This window comes from Lonchura striata, chromosome 22 (assembly GCF_046129695.1).
Source record: "Lonchura striata isolate bLonStr1 chromosome 22, bLonStr1.mat, whole genome shotgun sequence".
NCBI lineage: Eukaryota > Metazoa > Chordata > Aves > Passeriformes > Estrildidae > Lonchura > Lonchura striata.
Genome location: NC_134624.1, coordinates 5,625,354 through 5,651,538, shown reverse-complemented (window position 1 = coordinate 5,651,538; position 26,185 = coordinate 5,625,354). Strand labels below are relative to the sequence as shown.

The 26,185-nt window shown below is 48.1% G+C and overlaps 2 protein-coding genes across 2 annotated transcripts in view; both read right to left on the bottom strand.

Moving 5' to 3' along the window:
- Positions 1 to 18,890, bottom strand: part of RABL6 (RAB, member RAS oncogene family like 6) — a 53,307-nt gene extending 34,417 nt beyond the window's left edge. The window contains exons 1-4 of the mRNA XM_077787872.1: positions 18,622 to 18,890; positions 11,289 to 11,423; positions 6,415 to 6,462; positions 41 to 93 (exon numbers count right to left, since the gene is read on the bottom strand). Of these exons, the coding sequence (XP_077643998.1) occupies positions 41 to 93; positions 6,415 to 6,462; positions 11,289 to 11,423; positions 18,622 to 18,751 (366 nt within the window). The 5' untranslated portion in view covers positions 18,752 to 18,890. The remainder of the gene's footprint in view (positions 1 to 40; positions 94 to 6,414; positions 6,463 to 11,288; positions 11,424 to 18,621) is intronic.
- A 1,053-nt stretch (positions 18,891 to 19,943) lies between these two features.
- On the bottom strand, positions 19,944 to 25,912 carry AMBP (alpha-1-microglobulin/bikunin precursor). The gene is made up of 10 exons (XM_021533675.3): positions 25,710 to 25,912; positions 24,961 to 25,103; positions 24,593 to 24,669; positions 23,979 to 24,092; positions 23,283 to 23,384; positions 22,645 to 22,682; positions 21,707 to 21,785; positions 21,454 to 21,621; positions 21,123 to 21,299; positions 19,944 to 20,089 (listed from the first exon to the last, which is right to left on the bottom strand). Exons 1-10 carry the CDS (start codon positions 25,818 to 25,820, stop codon positions 20,058 to 20,060), a joined length of 1,041 nt encoding a protein of 346 aa, XP_021389350.1. The 5' UTR covers positions 25,821 to 25,912; the 3' UTR covers positions 19,944 to 20,057.
- Positions 25,913 to 26,185: the final 273 nt, after the last annotated feature.

The following is a 26,185-nucleotide window of genomic DNA, read 5'->3' as shown; positions in this document are numbered from 1 at the left end:
GGACAAGAGGCCTCAGACCTCTGAATTCTAGGTGACTCACCTCCTGAGGGTCATTCTCCAGTTTCAAACCATCTCCTCGTTTTTTGCATTTTCCTTAAAAAGAACAGTAAAAAACATAAAAAGGATTACATTGGGCAAAGAACTGGAAGATGAGTCTGGACAGGTGCACAGCAGTTTGAACATAACCTTAAAGCAAATCCTATTTCTACTGTAAACCTAGGGGATAAGGAGGGGTGGGATAGGCATGCCTTGCTAGTCTATTCAAAAATGAACAGTAAAGCAATCCAAAGACAGAAGTTATCCAAGAAGAAATCCAAGAGAAATCAAATAAACTGTGGGAAAGGAGTTGTGGAGATGGAGAAACAGCCTACACGTGCTCCAAAGGCCAGAGCCAGAGGGTCAGGTCTGGCCATCACTAGTGAAGGTGTAGAAAATAAATCCTCCAGAAGCACCAACCAAAGCACACAAAAATAAGCCAGGTAGCAGGTACAACTCTCATTAAGCTCCCAGAAAACTGCAAGAAGAAACATGCCTAATGTTTGTAGAAGACACTAGAAAACCACTCTAGAGACTTGCTCTGCAGTCCCACAACCGTGGTCCCACCTGCAAGAATCTAGTGGTTTCTCTCCAGCTCATCTGCTTCCTCTAAGGCAGTTAAAGGGCAGCCCCTGAGGCTTCTGTCTTTCCTTACACCTTAGGGAAGCATTTTCTGACATTTTAAAGTACCAGTGGCATTTAACTCAGCACTCCAGAAATTGAGTGTTTTTAAACTTCAGCCTCCCTGGAAACTTTGTGTCAAATCAATTACTCACTAACTGTGTTTGCAAATCGTATATCCTGGAGTCTCAGCAGAGGTGTATCTGTACCTATGATTATCAGAGTTGCCATCAGCTGACACGATTTTCTGGTGTAGACACTTGTCTCTAAGGATTGCCAGGAATTCCAAAATCTCCTGTCACCTACTGCCAAAGAGGTTCAGTGTGGACACACCGTGAAAAAATCTGGCCTCTTGTTTAAACCGAATGTTCTGAGTTTCCACAATTTTATCAATGATAAGCAGTGCACAAAGAATAACCCTGCAAGATCAGGAGTTATGTTTGACAGATACCAAGTAGCTCCCAGATGTTACTGACAGCATTTAAGAACTGTACTTCTGAAATAACTTTGTTGTGTATTTTCCCAGTCTAAATAATGAAGAGTTAAATCATACTTGGCACAGAAATTTCCTGTGTTGCTGATAACAGAAGGTGTTGGCAGCTCAGATGCACCCCAAAAATCCCTCCCATTGACTCTGTAAAAGACTTTATAACACTGAGGACCAAAATAGCTTCCACCAGCTCTTAACTCTCCTGAATCACATGTGGAATTCAGGGTTCTGCCAGATGCTGCAAGTGAAATGTTTTTCCTGCACACAGCTCAAGGATAAATAGTAAGAAAATATAGTTATTCAGAAAAGCTTTAATGCTGCATGCAGGTGATTCTGGGGGTGCTTCTGTGCATCACTACAAAATGTTTGCCCCACTCATGTCAGCTTACTGCTGACATCTGAAAGTAGCAGAAATATTAATTCCCATCCCTCCTCATCTGGGCAATGTGTTTCCCTGAGGGATCCAAGTATGGGCTCTGATTCTTCCCCATGCAGGGAAGGTGTGGGATTTCTAGGCCATGCATGTATTTTCCCACTTCAATTAATTTCAAGTGAGTGACATTTTGCGTGGCTTTTCTGAATATCCAAACATCACTATTTCTGCAGTCATTGCTGAATTATGCTTGGCATGACCTAAGTAATTAAGGTATTAAAAGAGAAGCCCGAGAAACCACAAATACATCATTCCTCCCATCCTGAGAAATCAAGGTGTCTGTCTAACCTGGGCACATTTACAGTCAATGCTTTGAGACAGAATATACAGCACACCTCTCTCTGCTCATGATTTTCTGTGTGTATCCAGAGCAATGAATAATATTCTCACATGCTCATCAGTGCTGCAAAGGAGGTCACCTCAAAGGAGTCATAGAGCTAAAAAGCGCATGTGTGTACAGATTCATGCACAGGCTCTATTTTTGGAACCCAAACTGCAGGATGAACCAGACAAAGATAAGATCTATGCAGCGACAAGATGTAACTCAGCCTGTAAAGGCAGGGGCACAGTGAGAATTGTGTCACTGTATGCATGAGGACCAGATTTTGAGCTTGTACTGATGTGTAATGGAGGAGCTTCAATTAGAAAACACAGGTGTCCATGCTGCAATGGCTCAGGTCCCCTCCAGAACGATGGCTGCTCCTCATTGACAGGCATAAAAGCAACTCTGGCGCTAAATACACTGTGCCCTGGAGTCTACAGAACAACTCCTACTGGACAATGGGGCTGTGATATTCACTTGAGTTTCTGCAGCAGTATGTACTATCAGTTTTGCTGCAGAATAGAAGGATTCAGTACAACTTGCCAACAAATGCTGTCCACCATACAAGGGGGCTGCTTCCCTTCACCAGTCTAAAATACACATATGGAATATGTGCATCCTTTGTGGTGTGTTTTGCTTTGAATCCATGTTTGTCCCCTGTTCTCCTCCCTAATCCTTTCCCTTTCCCAGTTGCCAGTTTTCCCAAGCCCTTCCCTAAGCTCCTCCCTTCCAAGTTGTCAATCCTCCCTATCCCTACCCCCTTCTCCAGAGAGTTCTGTAGTTCTGTGTCTGTCTTGTTGCCCTCAACACCCCATTTGTTACTTTTATTATTCCCGCCCCCCCCCCATTTTCCCTGGTAGGCTCATGAGCTATTTGCCCCACCTTATACTCCTCTCTTACCATATCCTCACTGGTTCACTTTCCTACACCCCTAATCATGAGCTGCTGCATAAAAACTTCTGTTCACCCCCCTCCCAGTCCTGTCTGGGAGCCCAGGAATAAATCCATCCTGTTCCACCCCAAGCCCCGTGTCATGGCTGCGTGTCCCCATGGATAGCTGGGATTGCAGAGCTCGCAGGGAACAGTCGCACCCCTGCTGCAGCCGCCCTGCACACACTGCAACATGCATCCCTTGTGTTATCTAACCTGGAACATCTGAAAATAATAGAACTATGAATTCGGATCTTTCCTTCTTCTTGCAGGACATGTCTGGGAGGCAGAGGGGTGAAGGTGCAAGGAGGAAAGGAATCTTCAAGGGAAAGTGTTTGTCTAGCTTGTGGGCAACGGAAAAAAAAATTATTTGATGCCTTCAGTCATGTATCAGAAAATACGTGGAAACCAAAGTGCCAGAAGTTACAAGACAGGAATTTACAACTGTTCCTGAATCCCCTGCATTCAAGAAGCTTCTCTGAATTCAGGATCTGTTATAGCTTTATGACCTGCAGCAGTTACACAACTTGCTGCAAAGCCAGAACGATGAGTCAGGATTGTGACTTCTGCTAAGAGAGATCTTTCCTGTGCTCTGTCAGTTCCAAGAGCAGCAAAGGAGATATTTACTAAACACGTCACACAAAATCCAATACAATCCATGGCTGGAGGCAAGCTCAACTTGGGAAGATTTTAACAAATGGCAGCTTTCCAGACATGATCCCAGCTCCCTGAACAGGCCCAGGGAGAATGCAGCAGACAGCAAGGAAGTCTGGACTCCAGGCAGTCTGTACATTTAAAAAAAGAATCCCAAATAGTCAAGAATGAGCCAAGAGGAACAGCATAGTCTGACAGCTGCCATTCCCCACTGCCTCACCACATTAACCAACCTCACAGCTTTTAAGCTTTCACAACAAACCTCCCCACATTTCCAAATTATCATTTGTATGCTAAATAACCAATACCAAGCTAAGTCACTGTCCAGGCAGGGCCAGCAGAGCTGCCCTCTGCATCCCAGTGGATTCTGGAGGAAAAAACCTCATTGCTGAACCAGCAAAGCTGCCCTCTGCATCCCAGTGGATTCTGGAGGAAAAACCCTCATTGCTGAACCAGCAAGGACAGGGAGCACACTTCTAGGGAGCACCAGGAGAAACACCACTCAAGAAAATCACTGTGAACTTCAGCCCAGAAATGCACATCAAGTTTTCAGGGTGCAACTCCTGCAATTTCCCCAGCCCCCTGTGACTGCAGAACAGCAGCACTGCTCAGCAGACGAGAGCCCAAAGCTGCTTTACACAACTGAAGCTGAAAACTGCAGTTCATGGATGCTCGTGTAAGTCAGTTAAACTATAACACACATCAGGGCTTTCAACACAGTTTTCCCCCTCATTTAAACATAGGTCTCCTAATTTCCTCTGAAAATGAAACAGGGAAATGCTGGCAAAAGAATTTCAGCCTGGAAAACTTCCTGTTGATGTGTGTTCAGAACATGCATTTTTTGACAGTTTCAAATCCAGCCTGATAAATGCAGTGTTCTGCCCAAATCTAAATATGCACACGAGCCAGGATCTGGTAGGCAAGGGAAAAGAAAAGGAAGATCAAGTCTTGTTAGCACTATGCTACAGCAGCACTGGATACTTTACTACTGCAAGTCTACAGTCCAGTATGGCTCTCACCCAAAGCATCATGCAGGAGGATTTTTTGTCCTAAGCATACAGAAGGAAAACAAAAATGTCATAACATTAGGATGAAAGTTAGATATAAGTGAGCTCTTAATGCTTAATATGAACATTTTCCTAAAGTTATGCTTATCAGGAATCCACAATATTATGGCAGTAGGAAAGGATTTGATTTCATTAACATCATGATGATCTAATTTTTACACTGCACGGATTGAGCACAACTGATTGCAAAAAAATACCTATCTGTGGTCAATCAGTACAGATCTTAATAGAGTGAGTTTTATTTCAAAAGAATATGAAGTGAAGAGAGTGCTTTAAGATTTCCAACATAGGCTCTTGCTGTCAGAAATCAAAGCAGGACCAGAAGAGCTGTTATCAACATCTGTGCATAGCACATCCTGTCCCCTTCACCAAAAAAAAAAGTCTCTAAGTTGAGAAGATGACTCTGCTCAGAGAAGCTATTCACAGAAATAAGTGCTGGAACCACATGATTCCCAAATTAAATGTCTATCTATTCATACCAAAGCTGCAAGACAGCGAGAACACAGATGTTTTGCTCAGATTCCAGCCCTCCACTTGTTATCCCACAATCTGAAAGCCAAACTAATCAGACTGACTTCAGCAGTAACTCTGGCCTAAGCAAGGTTTTGTCTACCCAGGAAAAACTGGGGTTTAAAACACTAAAAAGATAAAGTGCCCAGGATTTGCATTTAAAGTTCCTGACTCAAGTTTATCCTGAAGGCTCCATTAGGTATCTGAACTAGAGGTGCTACTGCTAATTGTCTTTCTTTTTTCCCTATTTTGAATACAGTTCAGCAGACATGAAAAACTACATTTCTCCTTTTCCCACTCCCTATTGTACTTTTAGTTTTTGGTATAATGCAAGTCTAAGTTGCACAGGTGGTGCCTCTGAGATACCACTCCACTGAGGAATGCCTGAGAGCACGGACTCCAGCCAAGGCTGCAGGAAAGGCAGCACCAGACAAACCATCAAAGCTTGAGTTTCAATGACTGTGGCCAACAAATTTGACAGACACTAAACAAGAAGCATCACTCACAGAGCAAGAGCTGCTCACCTGTGCAGCTGCTCTCCTGACCATACTCACAGACTAAACCAGGAGCCTGGCTGGTACTAAATGCCTCTTAGAAGCCAAATAATATCTGCATTTGGGGCTACAGAATGGACTGTGGATATTTACATCTCGACCCCAACCCCCTCCAGGGACAGATGCCACTGCATCCCGTTTGCACTGCATCCAGACTGTGTCTTCACAGATGCTTTGGGGTTTGGTTTTGCTCTTTATAAAACAAAGGTTTATACTCTGACAAAAATTGAAAACCAATGAAAAATGTATTTATCATAAAATTTCCTTGGCTAAGCATTTAGAAAAGGTTTTGGAATGCACATATTGCATTTTCTGTCCTAGTCAATTTAAGTAATTGGCTTCGCTTTCATCCTTCCCCCCTGCACACATTACCCACTGCAGCTATGGTTTTACCAATTTAACAATAGAATGCCTTCACAAAAACAGCTCCACAAGAACTTTTATAGCCAGAACAAAGAACTCATAACTTGCCTAAACATTAAAGGAAACTATAAAGGGGAGAAGGTGAAATTTATTCTGAAGCTCAGAGAACTGGAATACACAGAACAGCAAGTGCTTCATCTGTTATAAGTACATGGAACAACTGCTCCTGAATCCTGGGCTTGATCTTAAGTTCAGATTCCAGATAACGGGTTCTAGCACAGGGGGATCACCTCTCCTTTCCTTATTATTTTCAGAAAGTGATATAATAAATACACATTTTTTTTTAAAGCAGAAATAAGAGGTATTTCTGAATTCCATGTAAGTTTTTAATTAAACCTGAGCAAGAACAATGGAAAGAAAGTTATAAATCTTACCTTTGTCCACTACATCCCAGACTTCAACTTTCACAATGTCATCAGTGGCTGGAAGCACAACAGAACAAAAAGGGTTAGAAGGTTTCAGTAAAACACTCATCACTCAGACAGCCCAACTCACAGCCAACACAGAGGAATGTTAAAGCATAGGAATGTCAAAAGCCAAGCAAATTATATGCAAGACAAAAACCCAACCACAAGAAGGCAGTGAGCTGTTGAAGGTGCATGCTGCGCACCAAAACCATGCTGTCTAAACATAAACACTCTTAGTCACATAAGTGATGGCTGGATTTCCTTGCTGGCTCATGTCAGGTTTGAAGCATGTTATAAGTATTGTGCATAGACTGTTTTCGTAACATACAGAGGTTTAAAAAGCCTTTCAGAAAAGATAAAAATCTAGTTTTGAGGATAAAGTCTGGTATAAACAAGGCATACAACTGGCAAAATGAATACACACATGTAAGAAAGATCCAATCACGGCATTTCCATGACAGCCAGCACACAGTCCTGCAGCTACAGAAACCCATTCTCTCTGCGCATTTCCAAGTATATTTTGTGGAAAAATAAGGCCTCACTAGCAATTTTGCTTCCTAGAGCTGCAGTATCAATAAATTATAACCAGCAACATCTATCTGAGTTGCTAAAATCTGAAGCAAGACATGCAGAATTCTAACTCCAGTGATTGCTGGTACCCACAGGCAACAATTCATGTTCAGGTGGTCTGAAGGTTGAGTAGCTCTGGATCAACATTTTCATGAAATACAAATAAGCAGTCTGATTTTCAGGAGATGTCCCAAGAAATGGCTGCTTTTTGGAAATGTTACAGGCTTTGAAGCAAAAGCTTGTACTTGGAGCAGCTTTGAATATAAAGCTGGAATAGGAGGACAATGCCTCAGAGAAGAAAATAACATCATAGGATGGCATGAGATCTTATCTAAGTGTCATTATCAAATCAGGAAGCATTTTCTATACAGAACTCACTCTTGGCTTAATGAAATGTTTCAAAATATTGTACAGACAGGTCATGAATAAAGGAAAATTTTGATCCTTTGCATCAAGAGAAAGACCCTTTTTTACATTTATGACGGAAGCAAAATCAGCCTCTATTTTCCTCATAGTAATTCCTGCTTAACTTCCTATGTGCCAGCTGGGCAGGAGGCATTGGATGAACAGGAAACTCCACCGGGTCAGCCCAGGCAGTGCCTTCCAGGATTGAAAGCATGGGGCAGTACAGCACCCACAGCACAAAAACTTCTCCTCAAACCTCTACACCCCACTAATTAAGTCAGTCCCTGAATATTTTCTACAGATAATCAAACCAGGTAGCTAAAGTCCAACCTGTGATTCACTTACCTGGCACCCAGGTGAGCCAGCTCCTCCCCCCAGGCACTGGCACTGCAGGAGCTCTCCCTGTGCCCCTGCAGGCACTGGGACACAGATCAACTACTGGAGGTCTGCACCTAATACCTGCCCTGCTATTGGCAAGGCAACTGCAGTGCCTTTCCACAATCAAGGCTTGCTGCAAAAGGGTAAGAGACATTTGCCTTCCCCAAGTTTTGCATGGGCTCAGGAGGAGCCCAGGAAGTTGTTTGTTCTTTCCAGAAGTGCCATGTGAAGCATTACATCAGGACTAACAGTTCAGAAAAGGGAGCCCTTAGGGTGACCTAGGGCCTAGCACTGGCACTTTGCTCCTGAACTCTCCACCTCCTTCCCAGGAGCCAAACACGCCCTCCATTAGGATGTGCTGGCCTGCTGAGTGATTCCCAGAGAACTGACACCCTGCTGAGCAGCAGCAGTCCTGGCAGCTGGGGAGCTGAACCCCCTGACACCACAGACCTGCTTTACACCCTTCTGACTGAGGGGAAGGGCAGAATTTCTCAAAGAAAACAACTGCATGAGACCCAAGAAACACATATTTCCACATTTTTCTTGCTAGCTCACAACCAGGAAGTTCTTCCCTTTCATCACCAGTGTCACTCCTGATTATCCTGATCATGCAAGAGGATAATTGCTTTAGTGCTGCTTCCTTGGCTTTGGTGTGTGACTCATACCCAGCAGCATTTCACCCGAAGGAGCTCTGTGACAACAAAAAGAATGCTGATTTATCCTTTCAACTCCCTGACTTGGATTAGCACAAACCACAGATCAAGGCACTCCAAAGATCTGTCCTGAGCTGCTATTTCACTAGACACTCCATGGCCAGTGGCACACTGAGCACTGCTTTTCAACAAAATGATGGAGAGCCGTGAAAAGGCTCCAATTGCAAGAATGCTAATTTAAAACTAAGAATTATCACATTGTAGGTGGCTTCATCACCAGGAACTCACAGGCCCTCAGATATATCTTACTCTCATTCAATGACAGGATTCACTTCTGTGCTCTGGATTACAGATCCTATAGTGCAAAGCAACTCTGCCACCCCTCATACCCATCCTTCATGTCTTTGAAGGACCTGAGCACAACTATTTGTCAATTTTTATTTCAGACTCCCTTTCTCAGGCTGCCAAACAGAGAAAAACTTGGTGATCAGTATAATCCAAAAAAGTGTTCATTAGGGTCAGGAATGGTAATTCCTTACTTGGACACAAAAATGACAAGTACCAATTACAATTGGCACAGAAAAGCAACTTTATTAATTCTGAATAAGAAGTAACTCAGATTCTGCTACCTTTATTAATTCCTCCAGTATAAAATTTCTGAATGTGCTACATTTTGCATCTAAAATGGAATTCTTCTAAGACTAGGCAATGTAAGAATCCTTCAATATTTGATGATTAAAATAGCGATTTAATTAACATCTGTAAATATTTGCCAACTACCAACTACCTCATAATGTTTATTCAAGGTAGCCTGAGAGCATGACCATAGGAAAAACAAACTTTATTTTTCCTCTACAGATTAACATGGCCAAAAGGGCAGAATTTAGACCTGGACAAAGTACTCTGAGAGCCTACATCACCAGTCTTGGATGGAAACTTCTCACAGCAGGAAACAGACTTCAACAACATTACCTTTTGAAATGTATTTAAGAAAGTCAATGGAAAACATCCTAAATTAGTGGAAATTATTACTAAGACAATAGTACAGTGTTTTACAATGTAAAAGAAACACAAATAAAAGGCACAGCTTCAGGTACAGCTTTGCAAGTAGTTTTACAAGGTCAGCAACACTTCGCCTTGAGAAAAGTCAATCGGCACCTGTACACACTGCTGGCAGCTCTGGCTGGGGAGCTCTACAGAAATGCAGCACACCGAGGTTAGAAGTGGGCCCTAGAAATAACCTATACACCTGTGGGTCTCAGCATTCAGCAAAGCCAGCCTCAGGTGTAGGTGTTTTCTACCCTAGGATTGCATCAGTATTGAAAAAGCATTGTCTGAGCCTTGGCTCAGGGAAAGAAATGCAGATACAGGTGAGATGACTGGATCTTCCTCCAAACACCCTTTTGCATGTACACATTTTGTACCTGTTCATGGATACAGTTAAATATGAATAAGCCTCCTAAAATAAATGCCAGATTCCCAGGCTGTATCCAACACAGGTGTTTGTGTTACCTGCACCTATCAGAGAATAAACCCTACTCTGATGCTTTAACACATGACACTGCAGAAAGGCACAATTAACACTCAGTGATTCTTTACACTTGGGTATCTAGGAGAGAGGATTGTTTTTTCTTACTCTGATCTAAGTCTGTTTAGGCTGAAGCATTCAAATTCGATTTTGGAGATAGTTTCCACCATTCAACTTGTAAACTCTGTGTTCATTCCTCAGTAACTGATGTGCTGACATCCTGAGAGGAAGGAAGAGTGAGGGGAAGGATGCTACAGCTAACATACACCATTCCAGAGGTTTGGCTGCAGATGGGAAACACCTCTGTGTGACCACAGCAGATCTGCTGGTTGAACACATCCTGTGGCTTTATGAGCATTATCATGAGACTTGGGCATCATGGTATCACCTGGCCATTCAAATTTGGTGATGAATTAGACACAGGACTCAATCTGATGCTCACCCCACTGCACAAGGTGCTCTCCCAGCTGGGAGGAGTTGGATAGTACCTGATTCAACAGAAGATCAGACTGAGACAGATGAACAATGTCTGATAATGACAAACAACTGCTGACCTTTTTTGTACAGCATCCTCAGTCTTACAGAGCACTTTCATAATGAATCAGGAGCTCATCCCACAAAGTTGTGGCATTCTTGATTGGCAACCTGAAAGATGGACTTTCAGGTGCACTGCTGAATCACAACCTTATGCAACTTCAGTGCCTGCATGTCTTTTCCAGCTGGGATGCAGGGCTTTCACAGCTGCTTGCAACCAGTAAAATAAAAATTAAAACCACACCTGATCACTCAGACTATAGCAACAACTTAAAAAAGGCACTGGCACTTCTGTGCTTCAGTAAGCCAGTCTAGAGCTAACAGTACTACAATAATTTTTGAAATCCTCCCCAGTCACCAGAATCTTTATATTTTAGTCAGTAAAATCCAGTTTGCACCATGTATCCACTTTTAGGCAACACAGTAACACCCAAAGCACAGTGGGCCTCAGATACAGATTTATACAACAACCCCTCCTCATTAACATGTCAAGTATATTACAAATTTTTCCAAATACTTCAGACCACCTATTAAACACTTCCCTTGAATTGTGGCTTCCACAGACATATTCTTTAGCACTTATAACATAGAGCATCTGACAAAATTAAAAACATGACTAAGAAACTATGAATAATAAATTAAAAAGCATGAAGAGAGACCATTTTGTTTCCCAAGCAGACAGAGAAGAAAAAAGCAAATGAGGCTGCGGTGGAATTTCCCCCCCAAAGGCACTGTCCCATGACTGTCACTCCCTCCACACTCTTCCATCTTACTTTTGTAATTCCAGTGGATGCTGGTGACTTGGATCTCCTGAGTTGGAATATATTCCTCAATAAATTTCTTTCCCTGCAGTCGGTGCCAGAGGGTGGTTTTCCCAGTGTTTCTGTCCCCCCGGATGACAATTTTCACTGGAGAAAAGAGCAAGCAGACAAATAAAGTGATTAAACACAACTTGAAGAATGCTGTGAAAAGCATGCTAACTTTTTGCAGGCATTTTTCAGATGTAATTAGTCCTCCCATACTACACAGGCATGATGGGGTTCATTAGAAAAAACAAGCCTCAGTTATTTAAATCAGTGCTTATTCAGTAACTCACACCAGCTCAGTAGAACAAGCCAACAGCAAGTTTGAATCTTCAGAATCTGCACGACTCCAGCCAGCTGAGCCTCTGGTGTTTGACAGACAGACTTGACCCCTTAAGCAAACCAGCAGCAGTTTGGTTCAGGCTTTAAAGGAAGCAAAGGGCTGAGCCATGGCTGGACCAAGAATTCCTCTAGGAAGGGCAGAGAGAAGTAGTGACACAGCCAGAATTAAGGTACGTGAGCTTGGAACACCACACCAACCACGGATTAACACAAGAATACCAGGTGATTTTTCCAAAACTCATTTATCAAGGAACAAAGAAAGATGTGGGCACAAGGAGTCTCCTGTACACCCTTCCCATTGAATGCAATCAGACTATGAGCCTCCACATTATCCCGTCAACATGACAGTCAGCATGAGCCTAAGAGCCTTCCCTGAGCTCTCTGTGCCTGGTGGTGTGGCTGCAAGGTGGGGACCTCCCCTGAAGCTGGGACACCTCTTAAGCTTCTCCTTGAGGCAAAGACCTTTTAGCCCTGACAGACTGGGAGTCTAATCCAAGCTCTTTCTGAACTGTGGCTGGACTGTCTGCTTGTGAGTCTCCCCTTCAACTGGAACACCTCTCTAGGTCTGAGGTCCCTTACCTGGGAATAAGAGATCCCTCCTTGCCCAATACATCTTCAGTAAGTAAATGATGGTATGTAGAATTAATACTAATGAAATTGATATGCAGTATTAATTATTATAAACTCTGTATAAATAAGTCCATTAGACATAAACTGTCCAAGTCCAAGTCTGAGACTAAGATCGGACCCAGAAGCACCTAGGCTCCATCAGGAGTTTAGAAAGGGGATCCCCTCTGAGCCTCATAACTCAACAGGAGGGTCTCTGTGTCACTCATTCCACCTCAATTCTAAGTCCATTTTCCCCAGGGTGTTTCATACATGCGGTCAGTAACAGAGTGAATATTGCCATCAGCCTCTGTCAAGTTGCACTTGGACAATATAATATCTAGACACCTTTTGCTTGTACAGCTGCTGTTCATTTGTTAAGCGATCTAAATCACCCATCTGCAACAACCTCCCATCCTCCTGCCTTCTCTACCTCTCCCTGGCCCTTACTCCTACTTTGTCACACCCTGTTCTGTTGCTGGCCTTTTATGACAGGCTCTTCCTTCCATTATCTCCTCTATAATTTCCCTTTCTCCTTAAACACTTCTCATGCCTCGAGAGAATATAACAACAGAATGATTTAGGTTGGAAAGGACCTTTAAGATCAATTATTCCAACATTCCCTCAGCACTACGAAGGCCATCAGTAAACCATGTCCCCAGGTGCCACATCCATGTGGTTTTTAAATCCCTCCAGGGATGGGGACTCGACCACTGCCTCGAGCAGCCTCTGCCAGGGCTGGACAACCCTTTCTGCAAAGAAATTTTCCCTAACAGCCAATCTAAACCTCCCCATGCACAACTTGAGGTTGTTTCCCATCCTGTTACTTGTTAGAGGAGGCTGATGTTCGCCTGGCTACAACCTCCTGTCACCAGGCCCCTGTGTTGGTTGCTTCAGTTTAGACAGAAACTCTGTCCAACTCTTCCAGGGAAAGCAAGTGTCCAAAATAACAAAAATTGTAGCAATTAATATCATGAACTTTCTAGAGTCAATTCAAACATTATCTTGCTCTTTCTGAAAACACTACCTTGTATTTTCTAAATTTTTTGTTACATTGTGGAAATTCTTTTTTTTAATGCCATCTTTGTTTTTACTGGCAACCACACAGCTACTGGAAAACATAAGGTGACCAAACTGAATTTTTATTATTGTCTTTTGATTTGGAGCTATGATCCCCTGGAAAATGGGCCACCTCAGAGACATCTAATGGCAGTCAGGTGATTAGCATTAGGTAATGCATCATTATTTGGGCAAGGAGATCTGAAACAGAAGGCTGCCTTCGGCTGCAGTTCAGGAGCTGCTGCAGTCATTTCAGAGAAGAGCTGAAGAGGTCAACTTGAAGATAAAGCACACAAAGTCTGTGGAGGAATTCTGTCTATTGCTGCAGTTCCACTGTGCCTTTTTTGTAGTACACAGACGTTTATTCTTTTTCAGAGCTGTTTATTATTTTTCAAAATGACTTCCCGCACCAGGGTAATAAAGGCAAAAATTAACATGGTATTTATAGGCTGACTTCACTTAAAGGTCCCAGAGCATCAGTGCAGACACAACAAACCAGTTCCTGCATTTCCGGTCACCTTGTGCATGGTTGTTGCCTACTTAGACATGGTAAAACAATCAAGCCAGTCCACGGCATAGTCAGAATGAGATTCCATTTGTCCCCTTTCAAACCCAAACCTTTCCAAGTGCTCTCACTGCCTGCCCTAAAATGTTCAAATTCATATCCCCCCCTGCCCCAGAATGCAACATGAGATACTAAAACAGTGAGTTTTAAGGGACAAATAGACCCTTCCCTAAACAGGCTGCTTTAAGGTGCACTTTCAGGATCACTACCAGATGATGTGGTTGTGAGCTCACCCCAGAAGGGACAGTTTTACTTCACGCCAACACCACTTTTTATGCACTTAAACATGAAGCTGGATCAAGAAACTGAACTGGCTGAAAAATAACCTCAAAACGATCATTTTTCAGTTTTCTTCTCTAGCTCCAGTTCCCAGCTGAATGAGCAGCGTGAGCAGCACATGGAAGGCACAGCTGGAGTGCAAGGGAATGTCTCCCAGCCCTAATCAGCTCATGTTTCGGTCAGTGCAAGGTGCTTATGGCACCACATGCTCAGTCTGAGCAGGTCCAACGGCCCCTTCTGGCTCCAGAACTCTCCACTAGAATCTCTCTTCTCTTACATAGTGCACAAGTTCTCACTGACTCTTCTCCTGAAGAAAGAAAAAGTCTTTAAAAATGGAACAGGAAGAAGGCAGGTGACACAAACCGCTTTTAGCAAAGTGAAGTCTGTATTTGGGACTTTGGCTGGGGCATTTGTGTTCAGTGACAGGCACGTGCAAGGCAGGAAGGCCTGAGTGAGCTTCCAAGCACAGTCAAGCTGATGCATCATAGGCCCGGACTGTAGCTGAATGTGGAAAAAGGAACAAGAACTACAGGCGAGGTTAATTCTATCAAGCAAAACTGTTGCCTTATTTTCATTTAAAGTTAAATCAGTACTTACTGCAAACAGCCAGAGGTTTATAGCAAAGACAGAAGAATTATCTGTGGGGAGAAGTGTAGTGATGGGGAGTAGATCAAGAGGCAAGGAAAAAGCTAAACAAATCACTTTATTCACATTGTCATTGCATCAGGAAAACCAGAGGGATTTCCATTCTCCAGATGGGGAAACGGAAGCAGAGCATTGACGATACAGGCCCAGAGAACAGGTCTGAGACCAGCTCATGACTAGAAATCAGGAATTCCCAGGTTTGCCCACATTCCTCCAGGACTCTGCAGCAAAGATCCTGAAACTAATAACCCTATGGAGAGGGTCATAACCTTACCCTCATCACGGTATTTGGGATTTCAATTGAAATGCTCCGAGCTTGTTCTGCTGCCAAAAGCAGCATTATCTGCTCTGCAGAACCCACCCAAGCATACTTCCCATAGGAAGCAGCAGGCCAGCACCAGGCAAAGCAGGGCTGGCACGTGCTGCAAAAACACCTGTGTCAGCCACAGGAGAAAACAAGAGAAGGTGGGAAGGGGCAGGAAGAGGAGCAGCCTTCCTTTTGGGAGTCATGCTGAGTGAAAATACTTAACAGTGAGTCTGGGAACTACAGCTCCAAAGCAACACAAAAAAAAGTAAGGACTATAAGGCTTACTAAAGAGGTACATGGTATTAATTAAGTTTTGTCTTTTAAGGAATATGTTAGGCAGAAAAAAATAATAAGGAGAGGAGTGGGAGGGAATTCTTGGAGCTACTGCCTTTGGTATTCCAGCACTGGTGACTGTTCAGCCTGTGCTCCAGGCACACACAGCAGTGGAGTTTGTCAAATGACACTCTGGACGCAGTGTGTAAAACTCAAAGCAAAGGTTCCATGTCTGGGGAATAGAATGGATGAACATTTGGCACCTCCCATGTATTTTGTTACGGTCTCTGATCAGCAAATCCCAGGACTATTGTTTGCCCATCACTACATTACATAAATGGTTGTGTTTGAGCACAGTGGTGCTCAAAATTAAGTTCTGCAACTGCTCATGTAATTTGTTGAAACAAGCGGCACTGCCAAAGGGATGAGAGCCACTTCCTCTTACTTGCTCTTGCCATGCTCCCTCACAGGGCCAGCAGAGCCCTTAGAACAGTAATGCAGCACACCTGATCCAGGGTATCCCAAGCAAGAAAACAAGAGGAAGTTTTCACAAAGACTAGTTCCCAAGCCCTGGAATCATGATCCCTTGTTAAGATTCCAGCCATGACATACATGGCACAGACCCACGTCATTTTCAGCTCTGTGCTTTCTGAGTGCTCAGGGAACTCTGGTGTTAACTGGATGCGAACCACAGCAGCTCCATGTAGATGGAACAGAGTGTGTGCGTGCTGGAATGCAGTATGGAAATGCTTTTGTTTTACAATAGAATGTCCAAGCAAAGGACATGATTGCTGCCAAAGGCTGATATTGGTATCTGTTCTCATAATTTCATTAGAAATCTAAACCTTCCCACCTCACAATGCTCTTCCTTTTGAAAAGTTGACCGTGTAGGAGAGGTACCATCAAAACAAATCATTCAGGTTCAACTTAGTGCTCTATTCTACCCAGGCTCTGTAACTATCAGTGCCATTAAAACACCTCACAGCCTTCAACACGACCTCAAACATGGGGGCTATCTGTTACAGAATCTACCTGAGAACTGCAGGGCTGGCGCAGCAGGGGCTGCTCTGAGCCCTGGGAGGCACCCAGAGCCAGGTACAAGGCCTGTGTCCCAGCCTGCTCTATCAGTGAACAACCCAACATATTCTCAGTATACTAAGTATATTTCTGGGAAGGAAACAGGCTTCATTCAGGATCTGTAGTGGTCTAATGCAGCAAAAAACCACTTCTGTAAAACAAATCACAGCGCCCCTTGGTTTAGGTTTAGGCAGTTTCAGGGAAACAGGAGTTGTAAAGATCTTTGTGTGCTAACGGTGGCTCCAAATCACATCCTGCGCTCCTCCGCTGAATGTCAGGAATTTGCCAAGAAAGGAGAAGTGGCAATGCACAGGATTTGCAGTTCTGCCCTTCCTGAGCAATGGCCCTTGTAATGCCATTCCTTCACATAGGAATGCTCCCCATCTCCCCAGTGCTATGGCTATGGGGGGGTACCCTTACTTTCATAAGCCAGCCTGTATCTCCTATAAATATTATATAACACTGACACTGGGAAGAGTTACTATGGAGATTGGAAAGCTTGCCTTAAGGCAGTGACAGAAAGCTGGGTTTTCAGCTACAAAGCAGCAACTGGAATGCAAGTCCTGGCAAGACAGAGCACAAACCAAAAATCTTTCCTGAGGCTTTCACTAATAAGACAAAAAGCAGCAAAGCTACAGTTAGCATTTTTGGCCTTGCACAAACAGCAGGCAGGTGCCCATGCACAGGTCTAGCATGATGCAGTCACCATGGAGCAGAGCTGGTCCCATCCTGTGCCAGCAGGATGCAGCTGATCCTTTCCATCCGCAGCACAAATCTCCCCTGTCTGAGAAGCCAGCTCCTGACTCTTACATAATTCACAAGCTGGTATTAGCTACCTGATCTCTGGCACTCGGCTGCCCATGCAGCACACAGGTCTTCTGGGCTGTGGCCACATGAAGCCTCTGCACAAACCAACAGTCGAGACCAGCAGATCTCCAGTACATGTTTAAGGATGCAGTGCTGTGTTCCAAGGCAGCACCTTCATCCTCACCCCCATCTTTCACTGTAAACCCAGTCTCAACAATCACACTTCTATTTGTCTCATGCAGGATTGCTTGCTAAGACATTAATTTTATAAATTAAACAGCACTGGCATATCTGAGATGTGCTAGGGATAAAGGCACCAAATGCTTTCTCTAGTAAAGCAGAGCACTTCAAAACCTCAGTCCCAAAGCCAACAGACATAATATTAAACAAAGAAAAAAAACACCCCAAAATCCTAAGTGTAACTTCTTTATTGCATTCTGTTTCAGACCAAGACCCAACAGAAGCTCTATTCCTCCAATATGTGTGCCTTCACAGAAATTAACCAGTGCCACATTCACAAATCAGTCTTTTTCCCACCTGCCAATCTCTCAGCCTTCTGCAATCTGCCTCCACACAGACGAGCTGGTACTTGCAGCACTCTCTGGAACCAGCTCTATTTTCAGCAGGAATGACATAACTGCTGTCCCTATCTCACAATTGTTACTTTGGGATGTATTTCACATACTTGCAGTGCCCTCCTGAAACCCGATACTAGAAATCACCTTTACTGAGCTCCAAGGGAAAAATGCAGTCCTAAACCTCAACACTGAGAGAAAAAGAATTCTGAAAGCGTTCCTCGATAAAAGAGCAAATGTATCGTTGCAGAAAAGATAGCCAAGATGAAATGATGTACTAAGGGCACACAGAAGTATGTATTTGCTGTCCACCTTTTACTGAAGCCTGGCAGGGCTGAGCTTTTTAATAGACACTTATCATACAACCACTACAGCTTAATTATAAGCATCATTATCCTGTGCTGCAGGGAAGATCACCCACGTACTCAGGGGAGTTACCCTCTTGATGCTCGAACTGACACAACCTGATGTACCAGGCACTCCCTCCTGTGCCACAGCCGGCAGGCAGCGCTCAGGGACGCTGCTGCACCGCGGGTCCCGAGTCCTGCGCCGAAAGACGAAAGTTTCCCATTCCTCACTCCTCCAATGACCTCCCACATTTAATTCCAAACCTGGCTTTGAGCGAATACGGATAAAAGCACCAACCTGCACACAGAAAGCACACGCACTCCCAGCCCCTCTGCGGTCCTAGGCACCCAGGGGGCACAGACAGGGCCGCCCACCTCCCTTCGGGCTGGCCCGGCCACCCGGCCCAGCGCTCCGACTCACTGTTATACTGGACTCCCTTGGCGAACCTCCTCTGCAGCGCCTGGTTCATGGACTGCAGCCCCGCAGGGATGTTTTTGTCGCGGACCGCAGCCTGGTCCGAGCCCACCAGCTTCTTCAGGGCCGAGAACATCTTCGTGGTCTCACACCTGCACCCCGGGGAACGGGCCGAGCGCGGGCTCGGGAGCCGGGCGGCCGCGGCGGAGGCACGGGGCGGCTCAGAACTGCGGCGGGGCCAGCCCGGCCATGCGGGGCGGAGGTGTGCGGGCCGGGCCCGGCAGGAGGAAGCTGCGCCGGGGGAGGGGAGGCACTATCGGGGCATGTCCCGGCGCGGGACGGTGGGGCCGCTGCCGAGGTCCGGCACGGGGCGGTGGGGCCGGGCGCTCAGCCCAGCCGGGGAGCGGGGCCGGGAGCCGGGCGGGGGCAGCGGAGGCGGCGCGGGGCTCCCGCCGCCGCCATCTTGGCTCTTCCGCCTCACCGCGGGGGGCCGGGGCGCACGCGGCGCGGGTACGGCGGCCGGCGGGGGACAGAAGGGCGCGGAGCGCCATCGCTGCCACGACCCCGGGAGCTTCCCGCCGTGACTGAGGGTCGAGTGCAGCCCGACGCGCCCGAGACCCCCGCAGCGTGACCAACACAACCCCGGCCGTGCCCCCGGGACCGCCACAGCCCCCCCAAGACTCCCGCAATCCCCTCTTGGCAGCTTCACAGCCCCCCATCCATGACCGTCGTAATGCCTCACGAGGCCGCGGCAGCATCCCTGGGACTCCCCCCAAAACACCTCTAATCCCTTCCTGGGACCCTGTGCCCCCTGGGACCGCCATAACCCGTGTCGTCTGCTCCTATGCCAGTCCCGTTTTCCCGTGACCCTCGAAACCCCCTAACTCTGCTGTGACCCTCACGGTCCTACCCGACACCCCGTAATCCCGTGCTGCAAACCCCATATAACCCTCCCCTGATTGCCCACCCCCCGTGCAGCCCATCTCGGCCGCACACGGGTCTCCCTGGTCACACCATAACCCCGAGACAGCTGCAATCGTTCACCCTTAGGGACAAGCAGACACTGGTCCCCTTCCCAGCAGCCCAACCCCATCTCCTGGGAAATGGGGGCTGGAGTCCACCCAGTGGCACCCCTGAGCCTCTCGGTGTCCCCCCAGCCCTGTGTGGGCAGAGGGCAGTGGCCTGAGGAAGGGTCAGAGACTCAGCGGGGAGAGCCCAGTAACCCCAAAGAGATGGGGACACCCACCAGAGAGGACCCCACAGCATCCTCTGCCCCTCCTGTGTCCCCCACCCTGCTCCCCACCAGCCTGAGGATTGACACTGGGCTCTTTGGTCACATGAGAGACATTTACTGCTGGAGGTATCTCCTGGGCTGCCACAGCTGTCAGCACTGTCCTGCATGACCCTGGTGCTGGATGCTGGCCCCTCATCCTCTGCCTCCATCAGTTTGAGAGCTGCAGGAACTCCTCGTCCTCTGCAAGTGGAGAGTCACAGCAGGTGATGGACAGACCCCCCAGAGCCCTCATCACCCTGCAGTCACAGATGATGGATGCTGCTTCCCACTTTATCCCTGCACACCCGTGCTGGTCCCCCACTTTGTGTCCCACCACACGCCATGGTGGCATTAGTGTACTTTATATTGCTGGCAGGGATTATAAAAGATGAGTTCTGCCCTAGGACAGGCTCCATCTCCCATCCATGGGGTCGGGCCAAGTCCCCAGCTCCCGTCCTCCTGGGAGTAGGCACGCCCAGGGCTGGATAAGGTGGAAGACACCTCAGTCTGCAGGATGATTTTCTCTGCCACACTCCTGACAACCTGGTCATCATTTTCCCTGAGGGATAAGTGGTACCTCTTGTGTCTCCCAAGGAGGTTCAGTACAGAAACCCCTGCACTGGCCGGAACTGGGGGGGCCTGGCAGGTATCACACCCCTGACAGGGACCCTGGCTTGGTCCTTAGTTGGTGTCAGGGTTCCTGCACCACCAAGTCTTTCAGCCCATGTCTGTCACCTCCACTGCTCCCCGCTGCACCCCAACCTGCCTGTGGACGTTCCCCCTCTCATCAAGACCATGCCAAAGTTCAGTCATGGCCTCAGCATGTCTGCAGCTTGCCCAGCCCCACTGTGCCATACTGTTTGTGGGTTAATGGCCATATTCCCTACCCAGGACAGATCCCTCCTAGGCACAGCACAAAACCATCCCACACCCATGACAAACCCATCCCAGCCCAAGGACAAACCCAGCCCGTGTCCGTCCTGACCCAGAATGACCCATTGAAGAAAGAGCACAAAACCAGTCCAGACCCATTCCAGAGCCAGACTGATCCTTAACCCATGACAAATGCATCCTAGGCCCATGATGGGCCCATCCTGGACCCATCCAGAGTCAGGACAGACCAATCCAGAACCAGGACCGCTCTGTCCCCATCCCAGGCAGACCCAGTGCAGGACAGAAGCTGTTGCAGGCTGCTGCCCTGGGGGGTGGTGGGGGGGGGTGGCAAGGGGAGTACCTGCCAGCTGAGGAGCCCCGCAGTACTCCTTGCACTCCTTCTCCGAGTAGAACTGGTTCCCGTTGCCCTTGCAGCCCCCATAGCTGAAGGTGATGCACTTGCCCTGGGCTGCGTCGAAGGCCCAGCGTGTCATCACTGCCTGGCAGGGTCCTGGGACAATGGGCAGCCTGCAGGCAGCTACAGGGACAGGAGCTGCATGAGATGGGGGGTCCAAGCACCCCCACACTTCCCACATGGATGGCAGACACATGGCATTTGAGGCAAGGCTCAGATCCTTTGTGATGCCTCAGCAAAGGCACCTCCAGTGCCCCAACCCAGCCGGGATTCTCACCCTCGGTCCGGCATGCCTGCAGGCACTCCTTTTCTGAGTAGAAGTTGTTGCCATTGCCCAAACAGCCTCCATAATGGAAAGTTTCACAGGCCATGGAGGAGGAGTTGTAGAAGAAGCGGGAGAGCATCCCGCTGCAGGGCCCGGGGTCCTGGCTCAGCCGGCATGAGTCTGTGGACCAGCACCCCATGGGTCACAGGGGAATGGGAGTGCAGGCCAGGGGCGTCCTGATGCAGCCCCCTCCCCTGTGACCTACCTTCCTTATTGCCAACGTAAGTGGGCAGGGGTCCTGCGGCTGAGCCCTCCTCCAGGGGTAGGACTGCTCTCCGTGCCCTCTGCACAGTAAGGAAGCACAGAGCTGCCATCAGTCCCTGTCTGTGGGACCTGCTGCCTACCCCATTGTCCTGAGGGTGGGCTGTGTCAGGGGCACCTCAGGCTCCAACCCTCCTCTGTGCTCCCACCAAGTCTCCAGTCACTGGTCTTGGGTCTGCAGGCTGTGATCCCTCCACACATCATGATCTTTCCAGCCCTGTGCTCTTCCAGGGTGGGGTCCACAAACCCAGATTGTTGTGGATTAAGACACCCCAAGTGCCCAAGTCATGCCTCGTGCTGGTGCTGGGGGTGTGCCTCAACGATGTGTTACCTGCTCTTGAGTCAACTCTTGTTGACTCAGACATAGAGCTTAGACATACTCAGTCAACCCAGACATAGGGTTTTTTCTCCTATGAAAGTCTCATTCCCCCTGGAAAATCTTTCAACACTCAACCATGAGAGACTGGGAGGTGCTGAGTCATGGAAGTTGAAGAGCCAGTGGGTGTTAAGCTTCCCCATCCCTGGAGAAGGAGCCTACAGCCTGGCTGGGACACACACAGACAGGCAAGGAGCAAGGAAACATCAGCAACCTTCACACTGTGAAAAAAATCAGAGTAGGAAAAGTCTTCCACCTGGAAATAAGCTCTTGTGCCCACCTGGCCACCAGGACCCACCCCCCCTGCAGCCTGTGCCATCCCTTCAGGCAAAGCCCATCAGCAGAGGAGGAAGAGCAACTCCAAAGATGGTCAGTGGAGCCACTGCCCAAACAACATGTCCTGCCCATGGATCCTTCTCCCTGGACACCCGATCTCCAGTGAGTTTGGCTTGGAGGGGATGTTTCTGGCCTTGATCCACTTCAGAGGGTCCCAGCTGGCCACTCACCTGGGGAGCATTTTCAGTCTCTTGAGGAACACATTCACCTGACCCAGAAGCAGGAGAGCAGATGAGCAGTGTGAGAGGAGAGGTGTCCTGACAAACTTCAGTGAGTCCAGCATTGTGCACATGCAGGACCCTGAGCAAGGGGACACCCTCCCACTTCCACCCAATGTTACTCCCCTTTTTCTGCTTTCCACCTCACACTCAGAAGCACCATCCTAAAATGCCCATTTCCCTGAAATCCCCACAGTCCCCCTGGGTTCCCCCAAAATCGTACACACACACACACACCCCCACACATGCTCCATCCTGCTATCCCCTTCTGAACCCCAGACTAAGCAAGGAGCCTCCCAGGTGCTGGCAGAACCCAGCTTGGAGACCAGACACAAGTGTTCCATGCCCTCATCCCAGCACAATGGTGTGTTTGCACTGACCTGACAGCCCAGAACTGACCCCTCTGGAAGATGATTTCTCTGGTAGAATCCTGATACGTGGCCTTATTTCCTTTTCATCCCATGCTACCAATGCATTTGTCTCTCCTTCCTCCCTCCTGACCACCCCCCCTCTCCCCAGCTTGGCAGACCCAGAAGGAGCACCTGGAGTGCTCTGGCAGCATGAGAGGCATATGCCCCATGGGAGGTTACCTCTGTTGGCCAGGATGAAGATGGAGTCTTCAGGGATGCCCATCTCCAGAGCCAACTGATGGAAAGACTCAATGAGGTCCTCCCGTAGCTCCGGACTCCTCCCTGGGAAAGAGAATGGGCTGTGAGCAGGGTCGGTGTGGGAGTGCAGCCCCCAAGCACCCACCGAGCTCAGGTGGTTGCAGGCAGGTGCAACACCAGACTCCTGGTCCTTCCCAGCATAGAATCAGGGAAGCAAAGATTGAGCCAAGCCGTTGACCCAGCACTGCTATGTCCACCCTAAAACATGTCCCTGAGCTCCACGTCTACATGTTTTTTGAAACCTACTGGGCACAGTGATGTCACTGCTTCCCTGGGCAGCCTGCTGTTCTTGACCAAGGGCTTGGACAAAGTGGGTTTTATGTTTCTTAAGCATCTCCTGCTACTTCAGAGCTAGGTTTCCTCTAAGCAGATATCACCACCTTCATCCCAAACACGATGCTGGTTTGGATGTTCACATCAGTGCCTGATGTGGCTGTCATGGAGCCGTGAGACTCCACCTCTGCCATGCCAAAGATGAGGTGGTCTAAGCCACCATTTCCAAAGCCCATGGTCAGGTCCCTTAAGGCCAAGGGAGCTGAGAGAACTTAGGTGGTGTTTTTGAGCTGTGCTGATCCACCCTAGAGCCTGCTTGCCCTCAAGTGCCATGGCCAGACATACCATACAGCTTCAAGGTGGTGCTTGGACCAAAACTGCTTTTCTTCTTCATCAGAATGACGGCATATTCATCATAGTTGGTACGGAGCACATAGGACTGGATAGACACATCCCATTCTGGGTGAGACAGAGACACATGGCTGTCATTCCTGCCCCTCATGGTGTGATGGAGCAGTGTAGGACAGCCCCAAAGCTGGGGGCTGAAACCAGGCATCTAATTAAAAAAAGATGTTTTTTAGGAAGCAGACTCAGATACAACTATGAGTCCCTTTGGGCTCACCAGTCTCTTAGCTGAGGGGATTAGAAACCAAAAGCTGAAAACAACTGAAATACCACTAATGCTTCTGAAGTGTGGCTGATTCCTGCCCCAGCCTGGGACTCTGTGGACAGGAGTGACCTGCTGCAACATCTCATCATCCTGTGGCTGTGTAGGGACAGTGCTCAAACAGCCCTTTCCCTGCAGCTTTACTCTATACTTTGGCTGGAAATGTCCACATCAGAGGCCACTCCACATTGTGGAGTGGCTTTTGAGCCCTGCTCTTTTGAATCCCTTCCACCTTTGCCAGCTGTCCCCAGAGCTGGTCCCCATTGCCCAGTCATGCCTCACCCCAACTCACTGGGGTTGTAGTAGGTGTATTTTCCAGGGGTGCCGGTTTTCTGGTACTCCCCTGACACTAGTGTGCAGTCACCTTGCCTGGAGAGAGGAAGAAAGCAATCAGGTACTTGGAAGGATTATTTTCCCTGGTTAAGGCATGAAAATCATGTCTGGGGCACCAAGGACATGGTGCAGGACTCCTGAAATTGTTCTGCCCAAGGTATTGGTATTTGAACCCAATCCATCCCCTCCTCAGGGTTTGGATGCCAGGCAGAGCAAGTAACCCCCATGTTTGTCTGTCCCAACCCCTGGGAGAGGGAGCACCCCTGGGTGGTGTGGCTTTGGAGGAGGCTCAAGCACCTCCAGCAGTGCTCCCAGAACCTCCCATACCGCAGCCTGGTGCTGGTAGTGCTGATCTGGTCAGCGCTGGGGCCAGGGCCCAGCACCAGCGTGCCCATGCTGAACTTCTCTTTGTAGTTCTTCATCCATTTGCAAGTCGTGCCAATGGCGATGTCGAACCACTTCCCGTACATCTGCCGAGAGAAGAGAGACACGTCTGCACCGTGAGCACTCCTCACCAAGGTGGGACATCACCTGGTTTTGTGCAGAGTCAAAATATTCCTGATGCAGGGAGAAACTGGGAGCTGATGCAGGGTGCAGAGACCAGAGCCGCTGCAGGATTTGGGAAGTGGATCAGCACTGAGCAGAATTTTCCTTGGTTCCCTGACTAGGAGCCAGGGCTGGAGGCATCAGGCTGGCATCCCCCCATGTATACCAGTGAGACCCAGATCTGGGCACACGTGCAGGGTTGTATGAAGCCTGGCAGGGGACAGGGTGTGTTGTGGGGGATCTCCCAGGTAACCCTCATCAACCTGCATGCTGAACCACAGACTTTCCACAGGATTCATCTGCCCTGGGGCTCGGACTGCAGCCACCCTGCTTGGGGTTTGCCAGGATGAGGCCACCCCAGAGCCTGGCACCTCCTGGGTGGCACCCAAAGAGTGCCACACTGCCAATGGCTGTCCCACACAGCCTGGCATGGGCATAGGCATTATTGCCCTTCTTTCTGGAGGAAAATGAAAGAAAGCTTACCCCATCCTTTTTGCCACCAAAATTAAGGGACCATAAGGTGCCATTACCCGCTCAGCCTCAAAATTCTCCTGCACTTGGATATCTTCATCCTGGTCTCCGATGGGGGTTCCATGAGCCACAGTGAAGAGGAGGAGGGAAAGGAGACCCCAAATAATCATGGCTGGTGGTTTCAGAGTGCTGCTGAGCCTCAGCACTTCAGTGGGATCCCGGACTCTGCACTGCCCCCACGGTGCAGCACTGTGACCTTCAGACCAGGGCCGGCGGGGCCAGCCGCCCTGCGGGGGGGCTGCCGGGGGAGGAGGGGGTACGGCCCGGGGAGCGCCGCTGCCCTCGGCGCTGCTGCGGATTTGCAGGAGTGGAGCACCCGAGCAGCCACACCAGGCTGAGCTCCTCACCCTCGCCTGTTCCTACACCATGGGGCCAGGAGCAGTCTTTCTCCGTTATTCTATGTTGAGATTCATATTCCTGCTCTGTCATCCCACAAAGAGCCCCCAGATCTGATGGACCAGTCTGACTCTGTGGT